The 13,877-nt window shown below is 39.7% G+C and overlaps 1 protein-coding gene across 1 annotated transcript in view; it reads right to left on the bottom strand.

The window, feature by feature from the left end:
* CRTC1 (CREB regulated transcription coactivator 1) overlaps positions 1 to 11,446 on the bottom strand; it is a 102,136-nt gene extending 90,690 nt beyond the window's left edge. The window contains exon 1 of the mRNA XM_015810704.1: positions 11,314 to 11,446. Within this exon, the coding sequence (XP_015666190.1) occupies positions 11,314 to 11,445 (132 nt within the window). The 5' untranslated portion in view covers position 11,446. The remainder of the gene's footprint in view (positions 1 to 11,313) is intronic.
* Between the last annotated feature and the right edge of the window lie 2,431 nt (positions 11,447 to 13,877).

Genomic DNA, 13,877 nt, shown 5'->3' with positions numbered 1-13,877 from the left:
AAGAACTAATAACAGAAATGGTTAAAAATCAAGTGAAAAGGATTCAAAACTGGACATCGCCTGGAAATAACCAATCACGTGGCTTTTGGCTCAAATATCTGATTAGCTTACATACAGTTATAGCTGCATGAACTATTGCATAAAGGAGATATCAGCGACTGGCTAATAACCGATAACATTTATCTGATTCCAAAAGATAAGGAAAGGGACAACACCAGGAAAATACCAGCCAATAACATACTTGCCTACACTATTTAAATTACTTATTGGCATAATAACAGACAACATCCAAGATTATTTAGAAAAAAATAACATTCTCCCAGTAGAACAGAAAGGAAATTAATGAAAACCATAGGCACAAAAGATAAACCATTGATTGATAAAATGGTTTTAAACAATTGCAAAAGGTGAAAAACATACATAAGGTATGGATTGATTATAAAAAGGTATTTGATTCATTATACACAACTGGATCATAAAATGTTTGGAAACAACTGGTGTCAGTAAAAACTTTACAATGTTAATAGAAAAAAATAATGAATCAGTGGAAGACAAAAGTGGTGGTTGTAGATGAAAAAAATATGGTTTTGTTAACATTAGGAGAGGCATCTTCCAGGGTGATTCATGACCACCCTTATTATTTGTCTTTGCTGTGATCTCACTTTCAGTGATTGTGACGAAAACAAATCTTGGTTATCAAACAGCAAAAACTACCACTAAATCTCACATATGCTTTATATGGGTGATCTGAAGCTTTATGGAAAACCAGAAACTGAAATCCAGTCATTGACAAAAACCTTAGAATTTTTTAGCATAGATATAGCAATGGAATTTGGCCCAGAGTAATGTGCTACAGTAGCATGATTTACGAACATTACGAACAGTAATGGAATTACGAACAGTAATGGAATTTAAATACTGAATGGCCAAACCATCAGGAGCCATCAGGATCAAGCCTACAAGTATCTGAGCATTTTACAGTTGGATAACCTCAAGCATAGAAAGGTAAAAAATGTGATCAGTAAACAATACATACAACAAGTGAGAAAAGGTATGCACAGGTATTGATGGTTTTGGTGGTGTTTCCACCATTCAGTTATTTTTTACCTGTGCATACCTGTGATACAATACATAGCTGGAATTATTAACTGGACACAAGCTGAATTAGACAGTCTGGACTGAAAAAAAGGAAGGCAATGAATTAACTATAAATTATATCCCTGCAATGATATTGATTATACCTGCCCAACAGAAATGGAGGAGGAGGCCTTCTTCAGGTCAAACAAACTGTCAAGAAAAGCGTGCATTGGCTGATTATGTAAAAGGCAGCCAAGAACAAGCATTGATGCAAGTTAAAATTGGAACTTACTGAATGTGCAGGCAACAAGAAGTGAATATCAAAATAATGTAATAAAAATGCAAACAGAATGCTGGCAAGGAAAGCCATTGCATGGTCAATTTCTACAAAAAAATGAGGGGAAACTGGATAAAAATAAAACCTGGCAATGCCTTATAACTGGAACATTAAACATTAAAAAAAAAAAGAAACTGAAGGCTTGATTTTGGCTGTGCAAGAGCAACCTATTTAAACTGATCCAATCTAGACTAGAACAAAAAAAAACATGAAATGATCCAAAGTGCAGATTGTGGAAAGAGGCAGGAGAAACACTAGATTATATGATCAGATCATGCAAGAAGGTAGCACAAACTGATTATAAACAACAACATAACATAGTTGCCAAAATGATTCACTGAAACATCTGTAAAAATTATCATGTTCTGGTAATAAAATATTGGTGGGAATACAGAGGTGAAAAAGTAGTTGAAAATGAGCAGGTTAAAATACTGTGGTATTTCCGAACACAAACTGATACAGTCTTAACTCATAACACACCATGTTTAACTGTGATTGAACAGAAGAAAGCAGGGGATAGTAGAAAACAAAGAGTTGAAAAAGATCACAAAGTACCAAGATCTGAAAATCAAAATTGAAAGATTATGACATAAACCTGCCATGGTGGTCCCAGTGGTTATTGGCACATCAGGTGCCACACCAAAAAATCTTGACTAGCGCTTAGAAAATCTGCACACTGGCAAAATTTCCATCTCTTAGTGACAAAAGGCCACACTGCTTGAATCTGCACATATACTACTTTGATACATTAGGACATCCTAGGTCAGAGGTCACCAACCTTTTGGACACCAGGGACCGGTTCCGTGGAGAAAGGTTTTTCCACGGGCCAGAGAATGCGTGGTTTTGTGTGCTGCCTGCATCCCACGGATGGGGCTTTGCTTCTTTGTGTGGACCGGTTGCTGGCATGCCACGGCCCAGTACCGGTCCATGGACCGGGGTTAAGGACCCCTTTCCCAGGTTATTGGGAAGAACCTGCTGCATATGAAGGCCAACACCAGTAAATAACTGGCAGCTGTGATTTCACACTGTTGTGAACAGGTAATAAATAACCCACCTTTACTTTGTACAACTCAAAGCAGCACACATAATGCTCCTGCCTATTTTCCTCCTGACAACCCGTGAGTAGATTGGGCTGTGAGCTAAAAAGCTTGACACTAATGCAGCTAGAAACTGGCCTCTGATATATATTATCTGGGTGCTCAAGATCAAGCAACTTTTAACTTCTTAACCCACCCACACTAAAGACACAAAGAACAACACAGGAACCTCTCTTTTACCAAATTCATTTTAGGTTCAAAACCCCATTAGAATTAACAATTCAAGCGTTAAAGTAAAAGTCTTTCTCATAATTTGTCACCTAATCATTTGGAGACTGAATTCAGGCATGCAAACCTGTACTTAGCACTAAGCTGAAGACGCTTCCACAGACCGATTCTCTTGAACATTATTGAGTAGAGAAAATCAAAATCATGTCCATGAAACCCTCTGAATCCATGCCAAGATGAGCCAGGTGCGCACATGATGTATATTCTGAACACTTTTCCCCCTGCAAAACATGTTTTCTTTCTTTCACTGGCTTTTTGTCACTCCCTTTGTGAAGCTCTGCTGACTGTTTACAATATATTTTCCTACCAGGAAGATGAGAGGATACACTACAATTGGCAAAGTAACCACGTGAATGGTTGTGCTCTCTGTTCAGTCATGAAGAAACAATTAGTTGGCAGGACATGAATGGGGATAATGTCCTAAAGCACCTTCTGTTCTAACTAGCAATATTTTACTTAAACACGCTTGAAGTTAAAGCAAGGCAAAAGCCTTACTGTGCAGAGCTGACAAGCAACAAAACTCCCAACGCAAGGAGAATAAGAGCTCCAGTTTCTGACACAACAGTCATGTAGGTTTGCCATCAATCCCATCAGCACGTAGCCCATTTGACTGACTATATGGCACCGTAGCCCAATCAAATTCACCAAATGATCACTCAATGGCTAGATTCAAAATCCAGTCAACAATAAGGAGTAAGGCTAATTCTATGTGGACCAAAACTGAATCCTTAATTAAGAAGCACATGAAGCAGGCTTGAGACACTTATTAGGCTAAACTACCCCAAAGAGTGTCTGTGACAATTGGATAAACTATGCATTCCACCCTAACCAGAACTAAGGAAAAAGGGAAAGAAAAAAACTAGTTTTTTCCCCCTTAATGTCACAATTTGAAGAGGGTTTTCTTTTTTGCAGTTAGCATATACAGTATTTCACACCTATTTAGGCAGCATTCACCCACACATTTTTTAAAAAAACTCTTTAATTTTGTACAATATAATTGCTACACTTGTGCCCAAGAACACAACCTTTATTTGTTCGTGTAATTTTTAAAGTACCGATATTTTAAAAATATGTCGTATTTTTTAATTCATCGATTATTTGACAGGATTCAACAAAATGCAGAATGCCATTGCTGGTGCATCGTTATTGCAAAATGCTAAATGCTTGAAATCAACCGTAAAAACTTCCTTGTGTTTGACTCTTGGTGACAACATGAATAGCCTACTCTTTGTTGGTTCAAAGATTCATAACTGGTGGAATGCATGGAAAAATATGCAAATGGATACTGGACTGTTCCTTTGTGTTTAGTTGGCTATTTGGAACATGCTATTTAATTTTTATAAAGATGGATGGAAGAAGGACCAATTTTAAATTAAAAAAAAAACCCTGGAGAAATCTCAATTCATGAGAAGTGTTAAAACAAATGGGATTTTCTATCCCCAAAGTATGCCTGGCTCCTTCTCCTTTTGGCATTTATGATGATGCTAAACCTTTCTTTCCAAATAAGATATTGGTGCATAAGCTATATTGATGAACCACAATATAGTTTTATTGTATACGGTTTTATTATTTCCTATATATTATTTTTATTGTTGCACACTTACCAGAGATTTACAATTGGGCGATATAATTTTTTTTTTCAATAATAAATAAACAAATATGATAATAAAAAGAATTGGTTCCAACTGCTTCAAGCAGACATCTTTAAAATATTGCATAAAATAAAGCTCTATGCCAGTGATGGCGAACCTTTTAGAGACCGAGTGCCCAAAAACTGGCCCCGCCCCACTCCACCTGCTGTCCCACCCTTGCTCTGTTCCCACCCCGCCTGCCCGCAGGGCCACTCACCACCTCCAGGGCCCACCACAAATCGCCCAGCAGTGCGATGGCGGCCATGCCCTCTGCCTGCGCCCCACAGCATCAATTGTGCACGATGGGGCGTGAGGGCAGAGTCTTGTCTACTCTGTCTGGCTGCCATGTCCTTGACTGCACTGCTCCGTGTGGGCCACGCTCAGGGGCGACTCTCCTCCAGGGGGGCTGCTGGTGAGGAGGGGATCGCGGGCGTAGGGAAGGCTGGGGCAACGGCACGTGTGCCCACAGAGAGGGCTCCGAGTGCTGCCTCTGGCACCCGTGCTATAGGTTCGCCACCACTGGTCTATGCAGTATACATTGTTTTTCTGTCATGAAAACATATGAATCAGTTGCCCAAGTGATTCCCAACCAAAATTTCAGAGCCTTTGAAAGGAGAGGGATTTGCATCCCCTTAGGTGCCACTCAAGGGATACAGATAAAAAGGAACATAGCACTGCAGCAACAGCAGAGTTTGAAAAGGCATTGTTTCTCCCACCACCACCTTTTCCATTCTAATAAAAATAATTGCATATTTGGATGCTTCAATCATAAGGCAGAGGATAAGGAATTTTATTGAAGGAAGCATGGAGTTGATCGGTCATGGAAGGGATAAATTCTTCTGAAGATCTTTCAGAACAGAAGCAGAAATCAAGTTAGCAGATCAGTTAAGCTACTGCCAATAATGAACTACCAAAAAGTACCATTAACAATAATATTAGCAAGCAGTTGAACCCTGGCGGATCCATTTATAATATCCATTGGAAAACAAATAATAAATGTAATCATTTGTTTATTACTTGGCTATCTTAGATCCTCAGAAAAAGCACACAAACACACTAATGGACATGAAGCACAAGATAATGCAGAGAAAGGAATGACAGTGACAAAACAAGGCTCCATGAAATTTAAGAAATAAATTTGGTTTTCAAAAAACCATGTAAAATCATTCCTGGTTAAGTATAAAGCCAGACTCACAGCTTTAATAATCACTGTGTAATTCGTAGCTACTTTTTTTTTTTTTTTTGCAATAACCACAAGGGACTAGGAGGAGCTGGAGGAAAATGTATTTTCAAGCACTGGATGACAATTAAGAGATTACAAGACTATTACAGTAGAGTATCTGCGCTGCATTTGCCATGGATGCTACAATTCCATGTCTGAATTTATTCAATATACACGAACAATCAGAAAGGTGGCGGGATGAGAAAGGGTGGCGGGATGAGAAACCCTCACAAGTCTTACTGATTTGCCAAATGCAATAACAGTAAGTAGCACACTGATTTAACAATGTTGTCAATGACATTAAGAACTCATAGGAAAGGGCACTTTAAACAGCAGAGGCACAGAGCTGCATCACTTTCATCAGCCTTCTGTAAACCGCTACCATTAATTTAGCCCAATAAATGTCTCCATACCCCACAGCACGTCCTGTTTAATTCTCCATATCAACTACATCTGTTCTTCTGCAACAATGAACACCAGTGTGAAGGTAACAAGAAATGAAGAGTCCAGACTGGTTCAGATAGCTGACCCTGTGTAGCTAGATAAATTATTTATTCATCTCTCATCAGATGCTATGGGACATAACTGGAATTCCTTATCATGGGTCTTACTTGATTTTTTCAAATGGATATCCAGATCTTTCTTCAGAAATCTAAAGTAACATATATAGTTTTATCCCAATTTTTTTAAAAAAATCTTACATCAACCCTGTAAGGTAAATTAGACATGGCCAAAATCACTCCGCGAGCTTCATAATCAGGTGGATATTTTAAATCAGTGTTGCCTTATTTCTAGCCCAGAGCTTTTCTAACCCTTATATTCTGACATGATACATTTTCATAGTAATACAAGATAGCATTTGTACTGAAATATCAGTATTAACACATCTGACCAGCAAGAATCTAACCAAAATGTGAAAAGGACTTTATATATAAAGGAATTTATTATCTTCTGTATAAAGACTTCAGGCTGCATCAAGTTACTACAACAATAACAGATCCACAAACAGGAAAACACACACTTTCAACAGAGAAAAGTGTGCTTCAACTCAATTTGTTCTTCTGTTCCAATTTGTAATACCACATTCCAAATTACCTTATTCTTAGTGCCTTTTTCTGAGTTGCCCCCAATAAAGTAGATGTCTTTACACTAACTAGGACCCCAAATATCCTGGCATTTACAAGCTGATCGTCCCACTTCTACTACAGAAAAAAAAATAAGTATTTTTTTACTTCAACTCTGAAAGAACTTTTGTGCCACTGTAATCTTTAATATGTGGGAAGAACTTTCAGGATGGCCCTTACCAGCATGAATCTTCAGTGTAAACCCACAATGTGGCTCCATCAAAAACTAGACCATATGTATTCATTTATTATCAATGTTCCCCCTCAGTTGATATGTAATAAAAAAATAACCACAGTAACCGTTAAAAACAAACATTGGTAGCAATCGATTTTTCTATGCCAAACAGGACATACTGATGAGTGGAGCCATGTAGAGCCTTCAATTGAATTCAAAAAAGATGTCTAGAAGCATGGACTCACAATTCTTAGCCGATCTGTCTTTCCTGAGGTCACATGGCAGCTGCAGAAGACAACAACACAAGCCCAGGAAAAGATATTGCTACTTTTAAAGTGTTGCAGACAGATGCTGTGTTCACACCTCCTATATACCTTGAAGCATTTTTTTTTATATTATTTCAAAAAATGCTGCAGTGCTGGTGTCCTTTCCATGGGATAGGAGGCTACACTTGATAAATAGCAAACGTAAAAATCCTGTTATGTTCATCCCATCCATTTTCTGAAACAAAGTCATCAGTTAAATTATTTCCATTGTTAACTCTTTGTAGACATGCTGCAAATCCCATTACTCAAAGGGTGTTAACTGGAGGGAACAAGAAGATGGGTCTTCTCCATTATAGCCTCTGCTTTGTGAAATATTCTTCCCTTGGAGATTATAATGACCCCAACCCTGGGCGATTTTCTTTTATAAGGCTTTAAAAACTTGTTCCTGAACCAGGGGCTCCAAAAGAGTTAAGGGCCCCATTCCTTGCCTTTACTGTTAGTTGGCTAAACCACCTTGGCTGCTGTATTTATTATTTGGACATTTTTATTGTTTTTTAATTGTTTTAACTGTTTTACAGTTTTAGAATTGTAAGCCATTCAGTCACTTGGCTGAGATGGGTGATTGATTATAGAAATTGAATAAATAAAGTTGCATTTGTAAAATAAGCATTTATTAAACTTATCTGCCACCCAAATCTCAATGACTCTGGGCAGCTTACAACAGAGAAATAAAGACATTACAATAAAATCAGTAAAAGATAAAAAGGACAGAGCAGATGGAGTGAAAAGGTGTTCACTCTCCCTGGCTGTGTGAGGAACCAATCTTCTCTTCTGGAGGCCATTCAGATGTCTGGGAGAATGTAAAGGTACTGCAAAGCATGTGTGATTCTGGAGTCCCAATAGACAAAACTGGTTATGGAATATGCCAACGCTGCAAGAACAAAATGGTTGGGCACATCCTATGAGAAACAGGCAGTCTCCCAAGTCAATAGGCCTTATAGAATTTTATAGATGACAACCAGCATTTTTAAGGAGGGATGTTCATTTTACTCCACTGTAATATTTCTATTTATGACACTTATAAATCGTCTAACTGCATTGCAATAGCCATTCTCCCATCCTTAAAGTCATTTCTTAGAAGACGATAGCTGATCATTGATATTTCATTTAGAAAATGTAATATTCCCCCTTAGTTAATAACTTAATTTCAATACAAAGCCAATCTTCCTCACTGAAAGAATAGTGACTTCAGAAAAGAGCTGCGTACTACAATTCAAAGCTCTAGTAACATTTTATTACTAATATAGATAGCTACAACACGCATTGCAAACTCCTAGTTACAAAACAATCTACACAAGCTAATACCCAAACCAATTCCTAAGGAATGAACTGTTTAAAGTGCTCTTTCTCACATAGCTATTATGCACTAAAATGATATAAGCACTATCTTGAACTCTTTAATATTTACAATTATACAACACTGCAAAGATGGGAAATAAAATTATTTTCTCCAATGTTTTCTTTTTCAGTTAAGAGCGAGTGGATATTAAATATCCTTGATCTCATATATTTCTACCCAGAGACAGACAAAATACAAAGGAAAGATATTTTCCCTGTTTGTTCAAATCCAGATACTCCACCCAAGCTGGAGAGCATTAATTGCATTCTAAAATAGAAAAGAATGATTCTCCCTGATAAAACAGCAGCATCTTGATAATCCATACTTCATTAAGTATATTGTGATACCTGATCACACTGACCCACGCTACAAAACCAGGTAACAGATTATTAAAGACTGGATAGCTGTTTCCTTAAACGAATGAACACTGTATCCCAGACTATAGATTGTAATTCTTTATAATTCTCCCTGCTCATCTAACATTAAGCGATTGCTTAAACAAATAAAAAGAGAGCCTCTTCTCACAATGCCCTCACAATATCCTACAGGAAAATATATACAACCTAAAAGCAAAGATGGGTAGAAGTCACCCTTTCAACAATTCACGCACAACCATGTAAATTAGATGTAAGCATTTTCTAATTTTGCATTTTCCTCATTTTCACACTCCTCTTTTATCAAGGAAAAGATTTTTAACCCCTTTTCTTAATTTGCTCCTAAGCACACATAGGGAGAATGAATTGATTCCTTATGCATAAATTAAGGCTAATTAATTTTCTCCCCTTTTCCAAATACACAATACTGCTCATCCCTCAATACTGTCCTTTCTTATATACAAATAAAAGAATGGGAGCCTCACTCCTCATTATAACCATAACAAGATGAGGTGTAATTACCACACCTCTTGAATGTTTTAATTAAACACTCCTCCCAATATACGCAAGACTCTTCAATTCCCTGTCCATAAATTGGGAAGAGAGTTATTATTTCCTTCCCATACATATGGAGGGGATTTCCTCTACAACTTCCTTATATACTTACAAGGAATATTTATAAATCATTATTTTTATCTATACATTGAGCAGGGGAATATCTGCCCAAAAATACAGGCACTGCTAGCCTCCTCCCCATATTTGCCATTATATAGAATATTCTTTATTGTCCAAGTGTGATTGGACACACAAGGAATTTGTCTCCAGTGCATAAGCTCTCAGCACACATACAAGCAACAAAGTGATAAATCATGAGATGCGATCATAAATCATAAGATACAACCAGCAAAGCGATGGTCATAAAATACCAATAGGAGTAGGTAATAGGAACGCTGTAAAGGATAATAGTAATGCAGTCCTGCTACATGGTTAGATATTAAAAATACTAATTTCCCCATCCCTTGAGGAAAGAGTAGTCGTTATGACCTCTTTTATCAAAATTCACTCATTCTCTCTTATTCCCCTAATATTTAATAAAAGACAAAAGTGTTATGATTCCCTTCTGTTTTGGAGAGGTTAACTCCACTCCCATGTTCCCCCACCCCTATCCTTACCTTTTATTAACCCAGTATCCCTCACCTGAAGTAGAAAGGAATTAAAATTCCTTCTCCTGACCCACTCTTCTTCCAAGCTATCTATCTATCTATCTATCTATCTATCTATCTATCTATCTATCTATCTAGGTAGATAGATAGATAGATAGATAGATAGATAGATAGATAGATAGATAGCTGAATCTCATAGATAGATAGATAGATAGATAGATAGATAGCTGAATCTCATAGATAGATAGATAGATAGATAGATAGCTGAATCTCATAGATAGATAGATAGATAGATAGATAGATAGATAGATAGATAGATAGATAGATAGATAGATAGATAGATAGATAGATAGATAGATAGATAGATAGATAGATAGATATCCTTTCCCCCTCTTTTAATAACTCCATGATAGGTTGGGAAGGCATAATTCCCTTCCCTGTGCCAAAAGAAGAGCACAGGTGGTTCATTTCATCCCCCTTGACCTCCTTTCTTTAGTTTATCCATCTTTGCACTCCACCTCTCCCCCAAAGCATGGAAGGGCTTTTCATTCCAATTTCTTTTTCAAGGGGAGAGAAGGCATCCAGCATTTCTACACGTATTAAATGACATCCTGCCTTTCTGATTACAAATACTAAGGCCCCTGGCAAATAACATATAAGCCATTACCGTAAAGGGTATAACGATCACAACATTAACGGGGATTCTTTTTTTTTCTCTTTTTTTCTTTTTTTTTAAACCGGGGGGCTTCACTTCTCCCTTTTTCCTCAACAGATTTTTTTGCTTGGATTCCCAGCTCCATCCCTGATCAGGGGGGCGTCTGCTCCCCCCCCTCAATTGCCCCCCCTCCTCAACTTGAAATGACGGGCTGGCCCCTCCGTTCTCTCCCCCACACCCACTCGCTGAGGGGAAAAAAGGATGCCAATCCGGCGTCTCCCGCGCCGCGCTTAACGGTCTTTTTAATCCCCTTCCCTCACCCCAAATTGAGGGGGTGGTTTTTAAACACCTCCCCTTTTTCTCGGGGAAAAGGAAAAAGAGGGCGCCCCTCGACTCCCCCTCAACCTCCCCTTCCGAAACGGACTTTTAAAAACGGGCCCCTGCCTAAGCCCCACAGTGAAGAGGGGCGGATTTCGATGCATTTCTGAGGGGACTCGGACAGCGCGTCAGTCCACCGGTCCCTCCCGCTCTCCATCCTTCCCCTCCTCCGTCGGGTCCTCCTCACCCGGTGGGCACGCGTCAGGCTGAGGTCTTTCATGACCTCCTCGAAGGCCGCCGTCTCCTCGGCCTGCTTCTGGTTGTGCAGCGCGATCTTCTCGCTGAATTTCCGCGGGTTGTTCGACGACGCCGCCGCCATCTTCCCCCGTCCGCATCCCTCCTCCTCCTCCTCTTTCCCCCCACCCGCCCCCGACTCCCCCCTCCCACCGGGCTCCAGACAGCACCACCAACCAGGCGGCGCCAACTGCGCAGGCGCACCAGGAGAGAGAGACGAGGCCGAAGCGAGCGCCTGACAGGCTAGGACCGCGCTTCTGCGCATGCGCCGTCCGAGCAAGCGGTAGCCGAACGGCCCGAACTGCGCAGGCGTGAGGGCAGGCAGACTAGGGAAAGGGAGGTGGAAAGCGTTCCGAGTCGCGACTTGCGAAGCCAACCTGGAGGCGAGGAACTTTGGCGCACGCGCAACTCCTTGAAGCAGGCGCACAATGGACTTTTTTTCCTATCTCTATGGGCCGAGTAGTTCTTTCTACGCTTGCGCGGAGATTCTTCTCAGCCCCCTTCACACTTAGCAGGCAAGTAAGCGGGCTGTGTCACGCATGCTCAGAGCGCCTGTCCAATATTGCTAGTTTAAAGAGCAAAGCTGTCTGTTCTCTCTACCGTAGTTCTCCTTTCTTATTAAGGGGACTTTATTCTCTTTAAAAAAAATTCCCCTTCACATATTTCTTTCCCATTCCTCAGTAGCTGCATTTATTCAATAGCTTTAAATTGGTGCCTAGATTTTTTTTTCTGGATACTTTCTCCATTTGCATCATCTTCAGCAGCTTAGCCTTACTTCAGTGTTTCTAAACCTTGGCAGCTTGAAAATGTGTGGACTTCAACTCCCAGAATTCCCAAACCATTCATTACCTATGCTGTTGGGGAATTCTGGGAGTTGAAATCCACACAGCTTCAAGTTCTTAAGGTTGAGAAACATTAGATGAGCCAACAAGCTTAGTTTGCACCAAGTTAAGGACAAACCCCTAACCAATATTAAACTCTAATTATGGAATGGATTCAGAATTATAGCAAGATATTGTATACTTTCATGATTTTTCAAAGGCTCTCCTTTCATATCAACCCAGGCCACCATGGCTTATTTAACAAGTTCAGAACAAAGTAACCTGGCTAAGCAGTTATGGAGGCTCTTTCCATGGATTTCACTCTCTTTTCAAAGCTATCAAATAACCCTGTGTTTCTCAATTTTGGGAACATTAAGTTGTGAGGACTTAACTCCCAGAATTCAGGGAATTAAGATGGGATCCCAGAATCCCATGCTAGCTAGGGAATTCTGGGAGCTGAAGTGCATTCTCGGAGGGATATTGACAATTCAAAAATGTGAAAATAAATTCATACATACATCTGGTTGCTTCAACTCTTCATTTTAGTCATTCTGATCTCTTGGAAACTTTGAATAATTTAAATTGTAAATAAATTATTCAGAAATAAATAGCCAATGATAGTAATTAGGACTACTGTATCTACAAGAAGCATTAGTATCCAGATTTGTTACTTCATATGTGATACTAATAACATAGTACTTGTACACTGTAACACTGATCAGCATTTATATGCTGAATAGAGTAGAGTAGAGTAATTGGAAGGGACCTTGGAAGCCTTCTAGTCCAACCCCCTGCTCAGGTGGGAAACCCTGGCCTATACCATTTCAGACAAATGGTTGTCCAATCTCTTCTTTAAAACTTCCAGTGTTGGAGCATTCACAACTTCTGGAGGCAGGTTGTTCCACTGGTTAATTGTTCTGTCAGCAAATTTCTTCTTAGTTCTAGGTCAGGTGTCCCCAACCCCCGGTCTGTGGACCAGTACCGGGCCACAGTATGACAGCAACCGGTCCACACAAACAAGCAAAACCCTATCCGCGAGATGCTGGCAGAACACAAAACCACGCTGTCAACGCTGCTAACATTGGATGTTCTTGCTTCGACAACAGAAGGAAATGCAGCCATTTTACTCTTTTGCTTTTAGAGTTAGTTGATGCTGGGAGGGGGAATGTGGATGAGAGTCCATTTAGTCATAACAATAATAACTCAGCCGTGGGAATCCAAGGTTATTGCGCCCGGAGTTTATAAAGATTTGGCGGGCTGGAGAGGTGGGGAGAAAGCCCATGCTTCAAGCTAATTGGGGAATGTGATTTATGACTGTTAATTGGAGGAGGGAATTGTGCTTTGTTACTTTGTGCCCAGGGGAGGGAAATTCAGTTTTTGGCTTTAACTATGTAGTGCCGATACTTTGTTTCTCGAATAAAAGATTCTTTAAGGTAAACAATGTCTCAAAGTTCTTTTGAAGAGTTTTATCTGTCGGAACCGTGACACACGCACCCTCCACTCCGTGGAAAAAACTCTCTCCACGGAACTGGTCCCTGGTGCCCCAAAAGTTGGGGATCTCTGTTCTAGGTCTATCAATCCTTCTGGATTAGAAAAAGGATAGTTCTGAGTTTCAGTGTCTAGCAACGGAGGAAATATTTGCCCAGAAAACCACGGAAACAAATGATAGAAAACTGGGTTCTCCTGCACTGTAGGG

Source organism: Protobothrops mucrosquamatus, unplaced genomic scaffold (genome assembly GCF_001527695.2).
Source record: "Protobothrops mucrosquamatus isolate PMUCROS unplaced genomic scaffold, P.Mucros_1.0 scaffold14, whole genome shotgun sequence".
Lineage (NCBI taxonomy): Eukaryota > Metazoa > Chordata > Lepidosauria > Squamata > Viperidae > Protobothrops > Protobothrops mucrosquamatus.
The sequence above is the reverse complement of the archived record's forward strand: the minus strand, read 5'-3'. Positions and strand labels throughout refer to the sequence as shown.